We start from the raw sequence: 15,677 nt of genomic DNA on the forward strand, positions 1-15,677 counted from the left end.
CTTACGATGATAGAAACATTTATAGAGGAGACAACCACTCAAGCCTTTCCCTGCATAGGCTCGTCACATCACTCTTACTAGACAGCTCCTCTAATCCTGTCCTGGACATTGAATCCTTTGAAGGCAGTCATACTGCAGTCATAACCCAGGTAATGGAAAGCTTTGTCCAGGCCCACAAATCCTGGAGCGAAACATACATACAAGAATCTGTGCCTTACGTTGTCCGCGTGCATGAACCCCAAACATGCCAGAAGTGAGCTCCAAGCATCGCTGTATTATAGGGAGCTCGCAGGCGCAGCCTGCCTAGGACCGAAGCGGAGACCTTATCTAGAGACCTCACTGGAGACGGCCTCCAGATCCCTCACTGGAGACGGCCACCAGCTCTCTCACTGGAGACGGCCTCCAGATCCCTCACTGGAGACGGCCTCCAGATCCCTCACTGGAGACGGCCTCCAGCTCCCTCACTGGAGACGGCCTCCAGCTCCCTCACTGGAGACGGCCACCAGCTCCCTCACTGGAGACGGCCACCAGCTCCCTCACTGGAGACGGCCACCAGCTCCCTCACTGGAGACGGCCACCAGCTCCCTCACTGGAGACGGCCTCCAGATCCCTCACTGGAGACGGCCTCCAGATCCCTCACTGGAGACGGCCTCCAGATCCCTCACTGGAGACGGCCACCAGCTCTCTCACTGGAGACGGCCTCCAGATCCTTCACTGGAGACGACCTCCAGATCCCTCACTGGAGACGGCCACCAGCTCCCTCACTGGAGACGGCCATCAGCTCCCTCACTGGAGACGGCCACCAGCTCCCTCACTGGAGACGGCCACCAGCTCCCTCACTGGAGACGGCCTCCAGATCCCTCACTGGAGACGGCCTCCAGCTCCCTCACTGGAGATGGCCTCCAGCTCCCTCACTGGAGACGGCTTCCAGATCCCTCACTGGAGACGGCTTCCGGATCCCTCCCTGGAGACGGCTTCCGGATCCTTCCCTGGAGACGGCTTCCGGATCCTTCCCTGGAGACGGCTTCCAGATCCCTCCCTGGGGACGGCCACCAGCTCCCTCCCTGGAGACGGCCACCAGCTCCCTCCCTGGAGACGGCCACCAGCTCCCTCCCTGGAGACGGCCTCCAGCTCCCTCCCTGGAGACGGCCTCCAGCTCCCTCCCTGGAGACGGCCACCAGCTCCCTCACTGGAGACGGCCTCCAGATCCCTCACTGGAGACGGCCTCCAGATCCCTCACTGGAGACGGCCACCAGATCCCTCACTGGAGACGGCCACCAGCTCCCTCACTGGAGACGGCCACCAGCTCCCTCACTGGAGGCTCCAGCAAGGGGCCTCAGCCTAGCAGCTACATAGGGATTCTCCCTGGAGTAACTGATGAGGGGCTTCACCCGAGCAGCCAGGCCAGGGCTTCTCAGATGCTGGCATGCTATCAGGGGCTGCCGCTCATCGACTCCTCAAGGGAGTATCCAGCCCCCCCCCCCTCCAAGCAGGTATCCAGGGGCTACGCCATTGGAGTCATCTAAGCTACCCAGGGTTGGATCCTGAACACTGAAAGGCCCTTTCAGGTCATGCTCAGCTTGGGTGTGTCAGAAACATTGGCCTCTGCATCCTATGGGGGGGCTCCCTGTTGAACCCATTTGCGTCCGTCCTCCTAGAATCCTCGGTATCTGGAGAAATGAGGTCCCACAAGCATCTGGGTCTCCATGCCTCCTACCCCTGCACTCTGGGCACCCAGATATCTGTCTGTGTCTGTTATGGAGAGGCTGCATGACCGATATGACTGTAGGCACTGTGGAAGGAGTAGGGGTGGCAATTAATTAATATGGAGAGCAGAGCCTGAGCCAAAGTAAGGGTGCCGCTTGGTTTTAAGAGCCATAGCACAAGCTACCCATCGATGCATTTGGTATGTAAATCATGCAGCAAACATTTTGACTGTTCAAAAGGGTATTTCTTTAACACGTGGAAGTTCTTCACTTTAGTACAATAGACTATATCCCCCGCATTGACTGGCATTTAATACAATTCATAGTTTCTAAACATCTACTTAGAGACACCGAGGCCCTTACTCCGACCACCCTCATAATGATCCCATTGCTCAACTAAGAGGCAACACAGTTGCCAGGCGTACCCTCCAGGTGCCTTATGTTGTTAGAATAGGGAGAGCAACATTATCCTCGATTCAAACGCCCCAAGATACGTTTTTATGCTGCACACACCCTTTACTTATGCATTTGAATGTGCTCTCAAATGTGAGGCTAATGGAAAATGAGGCACAGGAACATAAGGCAATTGCCTGGATCACACACCTTGGCCAACCAGGGAAGCTGGGATGGACCCGTATTTCCTAGTTTGCAGGTGTATAGTTCAGTCACCAGGTGACCATTTCGTTCTCTCTCCCTGTTTATATTAAAGGTGAATGTTTTCTTTAATTATTTGAGGAGCTACATAAGTACATAAAAAAAATACACATATTGCATTTTAAGTCAAGTTGAAACAGGAAGATATTCTAGAAAATGTACGAAGGGAAGATAGAGCGATCTCTGTTAATATTGATGTCACCTGTTTCCATGGCTTAACTTCAGTAGATATTCAACACCTTCCGTGAAGGCAGTTTCACTGGCCTGGAGAGCCAACCTGAGTACACGTCACACAGATGAATGAGGGCAGACTTTCACACAGAGCCAACACTGTTGTGTTTTTTTCTCCATTTTTCCGTATGGTTTGGGTGGGGTTGGCATTTAAGATGGTCTGACACCCTGCAGAGTGCTGTGAAAGTGCTCGGTGAAAAATCAGTAGCAAAACATCCCGTTCCTGGCACATTCACAGCCCCCTGCATGGTCTTCGCTGTCAGCCCATCTGCAAGAGGAAAGTGCTGCCAAACCCTCCTCTGCTGCAGGAGTGACAGAGGGGAGGGAAGGAGCTGATGACTGAATTGAGAGGGTGGGCAGCAGAAGCAGATTGAAGGCTCAGCTTCTTTCAGGCTGGAGGCTCCAAGAGGATCTTTAGCTTAGCCAGAGCCATGCATCTGTCTGAGGCCTTCATAGGCACAGTTCTGTTTCTAACAAGGCAAGGGTGTTAACAGAACCCAGGTAAGCCATGCCCCACATTTCTGTGTATCATATTATGTCTGAACTGTAAACATATAACTCAAACCTTAGGGATTAGGCAGACCCTGGAGGGAGAAGGCAGATGGAGACAGCACAGAGTAAAGGCCTTCCGAGTATGTCTTTTGGACTTTGGGAGTTTGACAAAACAGATTAGATTTTTGGGGGCAACAGAAATTGGATGCCATAGAGAGGGTTCCTCCCAAACCAAGTTCTGTAAAATCATACAATTTAATTCAAAACAAACATTTGGTCTTATTTATAAGTCTGAACAGTTTAGATTTTAGATAAACAAAATGTATAGGGTCTAGTGGCAACCTAAATAGTTTTTCCAAAAAAGGATTAATTTCCAAAGTATTGCTTGTCTACTAATTTAGTGCAAAACATTATAAAATTCTCCAAACTATAAAGCTAAATGCCAGTTATAAGCATGTCATTCCATCTGTTTTATTTCCTTCGTAAAAATTTACAACAGATGTCTGAACCTTATAAAATTATTAAAGTCTTCACTCGAAGCATGACATTCCTCAGCTCAATACGTTTACCGCAGGTCTTCACTCTATAAATTTACCACAGTTCTACGTTCTTGCATTTATGAGGGTTCTGCACCCTAAGAATATACTCTTAATTTTGTGCAATATACATTTGAAACCTTCTTCCACTTTGACCATATCCCACGTCTGCAGTTTTTACTTGAATATTATTCACATAGTCATAAATAAATATGGCCTGTATTGTCACTGTTCAGCTTGTATCCTCTGAGTTTTTGAAGCAAGTTACTTTAAGCGTCGTGTCAATTTTCCCCTGAGTAGACTTGTGGCACCTAGCTTGGGTACTGTGAGAGGCAGGACAAGCAAGAAATGTTATTCTTTAATGTTTGAGTGTTTCTTTACCTGCTAAATTTGTCAGGCAGGCAAAACAAAATGGCAAATGAGTAGCAGTGGTTTTCAGGTTGTGATTGGGGTACGTCGCAAAGCATGTAGGACAGGCTCTGGGACATCTGTGCTGGCGGGTGCATGGTCACTTGGGGGGACTTGAACTGTTGTAGCAACTGACCTGATTGTATGATGAAGGCTGCATAAAGAGGGCACAATTTTAGTCCTGGCTCTATGCTGCCTCTGTGTGACACTGGCTATTAAATCATTCTGTCTAATCCAGTTGTAAACCCTGATTATGCTCTTTCACATTCCCTCGTTTTACCTTACAGGGGGCGGATGTGGGCCCACCACGCTAGGGCTTGAAAGTGGGACGCTGGCCTCTAGGAACTACCCGGGCACCTACCCGAATAGCACACGCTGTGAGTGGCATATCAAGGCGGCCGAGGGTTCCAATCTTACTGTCATCTTTGGGGATCTGGACCTGGAATACTCCCCACGCTGCACCTCTGGGTCACTGACCATCTCCTCCCAAGGCATCAGCTACGGTAAGAGGTCATGGATCTTGTGCTCAGGGATGAATGAAGGTGCCAGAGAGCACCTTTCCTACTCCCTAGAGCAACTGGAGGCCTTACTGTCTGATGGGAAAAGGTTCTGGTCAGTAGAAAATTCTTGAAGCGGTTGAGGGTGGGTGTTTCTGGGTGAGTTCTGGGGAATAAATAGTCCAAAGCACCAAAAAGATGAGGAAGAAAGTTCGGGGTGGTCAAGGTACTACCTCAAAAAAGGATGGGCAGAGGTGATGGTGGCCCCAGGATTTCCCCCCCAAAAAGGGAGCAAGGGTGGCAAAAAAGAATCTTAATATAACAAAGCATTATGTTCCCTTAATTCTTTATTTTCGGAACATGAATATGATAATAATAAACACATTTTGGTAAATTTCCTTGCTCATATCGTTCTTGGGTTTAGCATTCTTGTCATTCACAAACATCTGCAAATTACCCCATTTTTTTGTATAATTTACATTTTGTTTCATTGTCTCTTCAATTGATTTGGTGATCTTGTTGCTCTGTCTCATCTGGTGGGTTACTGTCTCAGTTGTTTGAGTTGGCTCATCGGTTGAGCCGGTTGCTTATTTACTTGGTCTACCTATATGTTCAATAGCTGGTTCTGTAGTGTCCTTGCTTGCATGTCCTGCTCGGTTGGTCAGCTGACCTCTCAGTTGGTGGACCTACTTACTGAGTTGGTGAGCTGCTTCTTAACTGCTTTTCTTCTTTTGTTATATTGTCTGCTCGGCCGGGTCATCTTTCTTCTCATTTATTCAGTTGTCTCATCACTGCAGATGTTTTCACATGTTGTTGTGCTGCATCCTCAGATGATATATTCATTTTTATCTTAACAAGTTAGTTTGTAGTGTCTTTAATTTTGGTTTCTCCGCAATTGTTTGCCTTCTCTCCTCAGCTGGGTTATTTATTTTCTCATTTGGTCAGTTAATTTTTTTGTTGTTTTCTCAGTTGCTTATGCTGGCTTTCACATGGTTTCTTCCTTTTAAGTTGGTTCTTTTCCTCAGTTGGTTAGGCTGTTCCTTAAGTGGGTGTACCTCCTCAGTTGTTGGGTTTCTTGGTTTCTCATTAGGGTTAACTGTTTATTCAGTGGGTTGGTTGGTCACCTTGACTGGGTTATCCCAGTAGTTGACTGGATTGCCTTCTTTTTTTAGGTTTAATAATTAACAAGCCTATCGTATTTGAAGACCCTTTCTTTGGTTTGTCTTCCAGTGTGTTATGGTGGAATTGTGAGTGACGACAAAGTCAAGCTTCTCTAAAGAAATGGTGAACAATGCATGCCTAATACCTTAATCTCAAATAAAATAAATTACTAAAATGAACTGGTGTGCCATACTAGGCTATCCTCTCCGTTAAATTATAAGCAGCTGAAAAAGGTGAAGGGGTCAGCCAACGATAGATGAGCATTTAGTGAAAACTCTGCAATTTCCTAAACAGACGTGTGCAAGGATGTTTGTTTGAGGGCCGAGTAAGTGACTTGTCAACCAAGATTGTACTCTAACAAACTAAGGAGCCATTTTGGTCACCAGAGGGCTGCTCCAGCAAATTGAGCGGGAGCGCCAACCACTGAAGAATTCTCTAGCTACCCAACAAGGACACTCCAACAAATTGTTTAGTGACACTCAAGCCAAGTGAAACAAACCTTTGCCAAATGACACGACCTCTAGCAGGCTGGTAAGGCCCACCTCTAAGACCAAGGAGTCGCACCCATCTAGGACATGATCACAACCAGCTAGGCAAAAGCTCTCAACCAGCTAACTAGAACCCTTGTCAGCACAAGCCAGCCTCTCGCCTTGGTATATGACACTCTGCTTAACCCCACTGGGATCTTACGAAATCTCTGGGTTCCCGAGAAAACATTCCACGGGCTTTTCCTGCAGCCTTCCCCTCCAGTAAAAGAGCAACAGTTTGAAACTCTTTCATATTATACATATTTAACCCTCTCCGTTTTGTTTGTTTTAGCCGGTATGAAAGTTTAGTCTAACAGTAGACCTCTCTTTTCTCTCACAGGAAATGCGTGTGGTGGCCTTGACCTCTACATGACTCACACTCTGTCACTTCCTCTGTTGTGACGGTCGGCGCGGAGCTACAGTTTGTTTTCTGCCTTCCTTCTCGGGAATTTTGTAAGGACAGGACTAGCAATACCTTCAGTCAGTCCTTTCACAGTTTCTCCCTTTCGAACCACGTGTATCGTTTTCCAGATCCGATGGTCCCCTGGCAATATTAAGCCCACAGGAAGACTATTTGTGGCTTTGGTTCAAGTTAATGTTCTAACCAAAAAAACATAATGGTTTCTAAGCAGGAGTTTCTATGAAAGTGTTTGTTGAGAAAGCCAGGAGTGACACCGCACTTCAAAAAGGAGTACTATGATTGTGGGATAATTCCCTATTCAATGGGAACCACAAATTCCATTCCCATACACTTTGATTTAAAGATAAAAAAGAAATGAACGTGATAAATGCATACTGCAAGTTGTAGTCTCGGTTCATCCCAATCGAGCCAGTTGGAGTAACACACATAAAACCAGTATTGGCAATTCAGATAGGCTCAGCTCATAACTGAAAGTGCTTCTTTTGAGCTGGTGGACCCTGCGCGTAGCAGAGGGCCGCCATTAGTCACACCATGGGCAGGAGCTGTGATGGAGTCCCAGCTGGCTTCTTGCGAGGAGTGTGACATCTGTGGGCAGAGGCAGAGGAGGCTTAAGAACCCTGCAGACCCTGAGAGCTTCCACTTTTGTCCCTTGACCCCTCAGTAGTCACCACCTCAGGACAGGACCTGCGGCAGGGGCGACATTTGATGTGAACACCCACACCTGAAATGCAAGGCAGAAATTTTAGCAGAAGAGAACTGGGTTAGCTGCAAAGATTGGACTCACTAGCTGGTTTTGGCCCTTTGACAGGGTAATGATCTTGGTGGGCACGGCGCTGGCATCGGGGTGTGGGGGGCGATCTGCTGATGGTGCTGGACATTTCAGCCCTACCCTTGGTTCACTGTAATTGATTATGAATGGAGTCTTTGCCTGGAGACTGGTCAGGCCACAGGTACCCTGGCAGGGATGGCGCGTTATGCGGTGCCCTGGAGTTCTATGTTTTGTGTCAAACTCTGTGTATTTTCCGTCCCTCGCCTAGTCAGGGGTGAAAGCTTGTATAAATGAATGGTGATGACATTACATGCCCAAGAACCCTTGGTGTGAACGTGAATTGCTGGCACCAGGTGCCTGTCCCTGCATAGGTTGTAAATAGAAATATTCTGGCCGCTGCAATGCATTTGGGAATTGTTTATCACTGGACTGAGGAATCCTGGCTAAATGTATTTTGTTCATATATTTCAAGAGTCACTTGCTGTACAATTTTGTTTGTGGCCGTCCTTGTTTCTTTGCGTTGCATTTAACTCCTATAAGACTGCTATTGCATTTTCTGGTGGTGTTTTGCTTGAGAAAATAGCTAGGTCTTCGTAAACCGCACACTTTGAGTATTTCTCTCACTTGCCCTGGGGACGGGGCGGTTTTGTGTGGGTGAAATACATCGACTTGCATGCTGTGTGCACACTAAGCGACGGATGAATTTAGGCTTGCAATAAGTAATCATCCACAGACTCTGACACTCATCCTTGAACTAATACAAGCATCAGTGACAGAGTGCATATATGCGCGATCCATCCACTGACTACTTCTTGCATTCACCCATTCTAATATTTGCATTAAACACACAATGTTAATATGCACAAAAATGGGAAGAATAAATGTTAAATGGGCAGCTGAAAGGGATTGTTTTTATAGCTGTGGGATGCTAAAAAAAAACTCAAGATGAAGGGAAGGAATTAAATGGGACCAATCAGAGGAAAATATGGAGAACAAAATGACAGAGCCGATTGCAGAAATGGGCTTATTCTTTGCCCCACGGAGTATTTTGTCAGGTGGAGAAGCAGAATGTGAGTGGCATTCAGACAGATGGAAGAGGGTGACACAAAGACTCTCTGTATGTGTGAGTAATCATGTACTGTTTGTTTTTATGTATTGGCCCAGGCACTGCACCTGCTAGGCCTCCGTCCACCACAGTACAAATGCTGAACCCAAGGGGTATACCAAAGGAAGCAATCAATGCTAAAATCCTTGCCTACTACAGTAATCTGTGAGATTGCATGTTACAAAAAAACTGTCTACAGGATTTAACATCCCTCATAGGCATATGGCTTTTCCATATGATTTTCACAATATATAAACTAGGTGTGCTAATATTATTATAATTTTCTAAAATACCAGCTCAGACCTATGGCATCTGACATACCTTTCCAGATGAACCAATAAGACCTGTAATATTTATACAATTACAGTTGACAAAACCATATCTAACCCCTCCTAAGAAAGAAGTACTAGTCTTCTACCATAAGGGTTTATGTGAAAATGTAACCAACAGCAAAACCATTGCTAAGTTTGTCTGTAAGTTTCCATGAAGCAAACTGCTAGTTGACTGCCTTCAACACAGCTTAATAACAATTCACCCTTAGCGGCCTACTTGCTTTAATAAATGCATTTCTAAAAAATTAAGTCAGGCCTACTACCTTTGTTGTAATTTTTTGTGATTAGTAGATTAGATCTGTGGCATCTGACATTTCGCAATGAACCAATCTAGCCAATAGTTTTCATCCTTGGCTTGTTGTCATAACGAACTGAGACTTCAAGGGTTGCACATAAGATGACTACCATAAGTCATACAATCATAAACTTACAAATATATATATATAACCTATTGGGGATTGCCACTAGGTAGTTATATTCAGGACCAGGTTTCCATAGAAAAAGCATTTTTTGACTTGCCTATATCTTTGAAACCGTTTTGATGAATCTTCACAAAATGTTACAAAAAAAGTGTTGCATTGAATCTTGCTGCACATGGTAAGTTTCAGGGTGATCCGCCAAGCGGGGGCCACAAAAAAGGGGGCTTAAAAATGTTGTATTTCCCATGTTAATTCCCATAGTATTCTTTAGACACGACTACAGGCCGGAACAACTGGACGGAATTAAAACAAATTTGGCAGAAAGTTAGCTGTTGATACGCAGATTATGCTTTTGCTTATTTGGTGTGAATCTTTTAAGTGGATTTTGAGATATTAAAGGGAAAATAAATTTGGATATCTCTGGCCGTGAATAATTTGCGAAATTCGTAATTTATTTGTGATTACGCATGCAAAAAGAAGCGTGCAATTGGCTGACCGCATCCTGACTACAAAGTTGCGGTCGCCATTTTATTTTATGGGACATGGTCCCCGGGGGTGAAAATCCAAGTAAATTTAAAGTGGCATAAGAGGTTAGGGTTAAGGTACCCTAACCCCAGATGTGTGATATAGGTGTGTTTTAGGTGCAAATTATGGGTTTAAAATGATTTTGCATCACTATGCGCGATATTAGTGAATATGTACATGTTTTCGCAAATTATTCTCAAATATGTAAAAATTTGAGGGTAAAACACTCATTCAAACACTAATTAATTCACTCATACATGCACTCAGAGACTCATGTGTCCACTCACACACCCACTCAGACACTCGGGCGCCCCCTCACACCCTCTCAGACTCACACACCCACTTTCAGACCCACTGAAACACTCACGCACCCACTGACACATTCCCTGACAGAGACCGGCCCGGTAGCCAAACTTAGGTTCTGAATTTACTCGTACAAAACCATAGAAATTCAGCAGTTATATTTAGAGTTCCTTAAAGTAACCATAACTTGCGCCCAAAGGTAACTATAACTCACACATTCGCCATGAACCGCTAATTACTCCACATATTATATCATTAATGAGAGCTTTTATGGCATCTTTGATATTATCACTGCAACATTTGCAATAAAATTATTGATAAGAAAACTGCATGGCAAGGGCGCACGTTTAGTTAGCTTAGGGTGCGAGTTACAGTTACTTAAAAGAACTCTAACTATAACTGCTGAATTTCTATGGTTTTGTAAGAGTAAATTCAGAAGCTAACTATAACATCCCTGTAACCTTTGTTTTTTCCAGTGAATATATATATATATATACTATATATAAAAAAAAATATCTATATATTTATATATACACACACAGACACAATTACAGTTAGCAGAACAACATACAACCCCTCTGAAAAGGGCTTTGCAAGAATTATTACTTTGCAACTCTTCAATTCCAAGTGTTTGTCAGAGGGGTTAATTTACACCAAAATCATTACATACTATTGTAATCTGTGATATTCCATGTTACAAAATGTCAGTCTACAGCCTTTAATACAGTGCATTGATAATCCACCCTTATACGCCTATTGGCTTTAGCATATTGTTTTTCACAATGAATACGTCAGGCCTACAGCCTTTTCATACTAAACGGATCATGCCTTTGGAAGCTGATAAATCTTTCCAGTGAACCGATCAGGCCTACAGCACTTATCATGGGTTTGTCCTCCTAATCACTTCAGGCCTACTGAATTTTTCACATGCTATATCACAAGGCAACCGTCAGCTGGTAAAACAATATTCAGCCTATCCTAAGAGGGTTAACAAGGATTTTCAAAGTGCAGTCTTCTAGCCACAGGGTTTATCAGAGAGAATGAAACCAAAACCCTTACCTGGTCCGTTTTAACGGCCTACTGGCTTTAACATGATTTTCTCAATAAATAAGTCAGACCTACTGTGTTTTATGTACATTTATGGGATGCTCACTCCACATGTATTCTTTCTATTTTTTGTACAGGCTTGTTACGATTATGTGTCTGTTATATTGCTGATAGGAAAATGGGTGAAGGCCTATTGACGTTAACATGGTTTTTAGTAAACATAGTCAGGCCTACTGTGTTTGTTTTACATTTTTTTAATAAAAAGGTTGGACCTATGGCCTCAGACATAACGTTTTCCTAAGAGTCAAACAGGCCTATAGTCTTTATCACTGACTTGCCACCATAACCAATGCAGGCCTATTATATTCCGCATATTTCTTCCCTCAACACAACTATCGGTATGCAGCCATAAAATTACAGTTATCTGCAAAATCACAATTGGCAAAACAACATACAACCCTTCCTAATGTGGCATAACTAGTATTCTGAAAGTTTAAGGCTAGTACACTCCTGGTTTGTCAGGGGGTAACCACCACCAAAAACCCTAGCCTGTTATGATAACTTGAGAATCCATGTAGGAAAGTACCTTTCCATAAAACAACACAGTGTAATGACAGTCAACCCTTAAGGGCCTATTGGGGTTAACAAAAGGGGTGTGCGAAATTCACATAATTTGCTTTTGGGTAGTTACGCAAACATTTTGAAAAAATATGCATAATTGTGCAAAATGCAAAACTGGCTTTTGATGCTATATTTTAGCTTGAAAAGCATTCTTGTGACCTCTTTGGATGTATTTTGTGCTTAAAAAATAAAGTAAAAGAAGAAAAGCACTGCAAACAAAAACTGCTTGTGTTCTGTTGTTTGCATTGTTCCTGTGCATTTGTTGTACATTTGTTTTTACCACAAATGGTGTGTAATTACATGATGTGGTGTAATAGCGTAATTTTGGGAATCTTGTATCAAGATTAATACAAAATTATAGTAGATCACACTGCTGTAACAGCATTTTTGCCCAGACATATTTAATCTGGTTTTCCAAATAAATAAATCAAGCCTACTGCCTTTGTCGTAATGTTTAAAAAATCAGGCCTATAACCTTGATCATTGGCATGCCACCATAACAAACTCAGTCCTGCTGTAGAGAGCACAATCTTGCCCAAAAGACAAAAAATGCAATACAAGCAATCTTTCTCAGCATTCAGGCTCCACCCATCATAATCTGTACTTAAGGATATCAACATTTATGGGGTGGCAAAGCCTACCTCTCAGTTGACTTCTTAAAGCTTGTTTTCTGTTGCTCATGTAAGGTCTGGCTAAAGCTGTGCTATGAAGCCAGACCTAAACAATTATTTGAAGATTGGACCATGTGGTCTCTGATAACGTGGAGCATATGGTAACTGTGTGCCTCCCATCCAGTTAGTAAGCCTCTCCAGGAAGGCTTGAAACTCGCTCCTTAGAAGAGAGACTGTCCCCCATCTACTGTAACTTATACTTTATAAGTGAGCCTGTAATAAGTGAGAGTTCTCCAAAGTGTGAGATGTACACTTAGTGATAATAATGTGCTTCCTCAGTCCTGTTGACATTCCTTTCAAGTTAGATTGCTGCTTCACATGCTGAGGACATAACTTTTCCAACTTCCAAGGTGAAGGTTTTCTTCCAAGGAAGAATCTTAACATACCCACCTTCATAGTCGATTCAAAGTTTTTACATCTCAACATAACCAATTTTGCAGGTAGTCCGCTCTCCATATTGTGTCCCACACCTTCCCAAATGTAGAGCTGATGGTGCCAGGACCTTCAAATCTCAATATTACCAGATTTCTGTTGGTAATTAAATAGTACTTAGCATCTTCACATCTCAACGTTTCAAAGTTTTTATAAGGTGGTGGTCACACCAGCTAGAAACACCAGTCTTGTTAGCTTTTCAGAGTGTCGCTCTTCCACCTGGAAGCATGGGGCTTCGTTTACAGGTAGCAGTCATTTATTCTAGAAGCACTGACTGTCCAAACTTTCTAGGGTGATCTTCATTGCTTGTTAAAGCTTTGGCCCTCATGGTTTTGTAGAGTAGTGGTCACTTACTCTGGAAGCATTTTTGCCAACAATGGAGGGCTGAGGTGACTCGGAAAGCCCTACTCACTTAAGTTGTCCTGTTTAGTTACCACAGGAACAAATCCAATGACACTGCTGGTAAAACACTTTCACAAGCTGTATCAGACGCTTCTCCGTGACAGAAACCTTGGAACTGTTTGGTAAGTCACTCTAGACCACATAAAGCATTACAATGCCAAACCAGCTGCTGACTGGGCACTATGCAAATGCCGATAACATAGCAGCTCTGTTGATGGTAGTCACTCTGGGCTCTGACCGAACTCCTCAGTGGATCTCTGTACATAGATGACGGTAGGCTAGACGTCTTTACATTGGTGCAAAATAGCTTGAAATGTTATCTTGTTGTAGGAAACACTTCATGCTTGAAAATGTTTGCCTATGTTTTGCATACGGACACAGCAAATAAACCTGCCCACCAGCCAGTGGCTTCACAAAATGTTCTGGTGAAGGTCATCTTGAGCCTCCTGAAAACTGAATGTTCTGGCCATAGCTACTTTGTTGGTCTTTGCTGCAGACAGCGTTTTGCTATCTGTGGCCAATTACCTTTTGTGTGCAATAGTGATTATTTGAGTGGTCTTTTGGTCCAGCCCATTGCTTACCATTGGCTGGCTTTCTTCGATTTCATTTGCTTGCTTCTTGTTCAGCTGCTTTCTGTGCTCTTCTGGTGGACCCACCTCCCGCTCTCCCAGTGCTTAGTATCCTTTTGATTGGATGACTTGTATCCTTCTGTGGCTCCGCATCAAGGAACTGCCAGAGTCGTTTTCTTTCAGCTCTCCTAAGTCTGCATGGGTTTCCTTGCTCTCTCCCCTTATGGCCCTTCCCGCTCCCATTGCTGTACCCAACACTCTGTGTTGCTCCCTTCCAAGCTCATCCATACTTTCCACTGCTCCTTCACGTCTCACTCATTTCTTTTTCTTTTTTTCCACCCTCCTCCCCATCTAGCTCCTTTGTTGCTGCCTTCCCCACCCGATATGTGTTCCACTGTTGGTCCCCGCCCCTCGCTGTCACTTTTTTTTTCTTCCTTATTTTTTTGGGAGGGCCCAGAAGCTGTAGTTTGCTTCAGGGCCACTCCTTTCTAAATAAGGCGCTATCATGACCTCTTTATAATTTTTTATATTACCACTCCAAGAGTGGTGGCTGTTTTCTAGGAGTGACAGATTAAAAAGAAAATAAACAGCCTCTGCGGTATCATGTTGTGGTGCATGCACGCTTGTAGGTCACTGTGTGAGTGCCCTTGCAGCAGGATGCATATGTGCTCATACGTGAAGGCGCATGTGCACTTATACATCATCACTTTGAAAGAAACATTTTATTTGTCATTTTTCCAGTGCTAAGCTCCGTTGGCAAAAAACCTTGGCAAAGCCAAAAGGCACGACACATTGGCTTTGCAGATCCTTGTTACAATTTGTCTTGGATTGAATCGTAGGGTTGAATCATGTCCTGGCTGATTTGGTCTTCCATCCTTCTGAGCTCAGAAAACAGAGTACCCTTAAAGTAGATAATACTTAAAATTATTTACATTGCTTAGACCAGGCTTCTCCGAGACATAGCTTGTGAGCTACTGGTAGCTCTCCAGCTCTCTGTGAGTATCTCACCTGTGTGCTACTCAGCCCACTAAGTTAGAAGCTTTGGCTTGGTTAAATTAATACATGCCCACCAAAATTGGGTATGTGTGTTAGAGACAAAAATGTGTCCATTTTCTAAGTTTATAAGCTGGTATTTGGAATAAAAAAGGGTGAATTGGCAAAATTAGGTTAAAGCTGATATTTGAGGAATAAATCATGTGGTATTGGATAGACTTATTACTAACATCATTACATTGGTGCCAGGGCATTACAGCTATGGTTGTTATGTACTACCCATGTAAACGCATTCAAAACTTTATTCATGTTTGAGGTAGTCACTGTTACAACATTAATAATATTACTAGCTTGTGATGGTTTTCATTGAACATGAGTAGCTCTTACTACAGAAAAGGTTGGGGACCCCTGGCTTAGACACAGCAGGTTATGGTAGGATACACTATTCAAACAAGCATTTGTAATGCAATGGGTCTCGCATTTGTTCAAGATAGAGCTATTAGCGTTATAAATTCCTAACAGGACTTTTCGTGCCACATAACTTGAAAATCAAAAGTAAAACAGTTTCACATAAGTGAGCCGATTCACAGCGCCACGGTCGCCATGAGCATCAGCGATAAGGAGAGACACAAAAGGAAAAAGAAGTTCGCTTGCAGTCATATTTATCGGCAAAAGTGCAATTAGCCATGTAACAGGGGCAATAGCCAGGGCAGTAATAAAGCCTCCCCAAGGAGGGACAAATGTAAACCATTTACCAATGTCATCAACAGATTTTTGAAGGGCAAGCCCACAAACGTGATAGTGATTGGCGTGATTAAAAGCCCAGATACATACCAACACATCGGAAAAGCAGCGC

General features: G+C 43.8%; 1 protein-coding gene across 1 annotated transcript in view; it reads left to right on the forward strand.

The window, feature by feature from the left end:
- LOC138284889 (discoidin, CUB and LCCL domain-containing protein 1-like) overlaps positions 1 to 15,677 on the forward strand; it is a 180,831-nt gene that overhangs the window by 45,293 nt on the left and 119,861 nt on the right. Inside the window, exon 2 of the mRNA XM_069224136.1 lies at positions 4,315 to 4,530. Within this exon, the coding sequence (XP_069080237.1) occupies positions 4,315 to 4,530 (216 nt within the window). The remainder of the gene's footprint in view (positions 1 to 4,314; positions 4,531 to 15,677) is intronic.

Source organism: Pleurodeles waltl, chromosome 3_1 (genome assembly GCF_031143425.1).
Source record: "Pleurodeles waltl isolate 20211129_DDA chromosome 3_1, aPleWal1.hap1.20221129, whole genome shotgun sequence".
NCBI lineage: Eukaryota > Metazoa > Chordata > Amphibia > Caudata > Salamandridae > Pleurodeles > Pleurodeles waltl.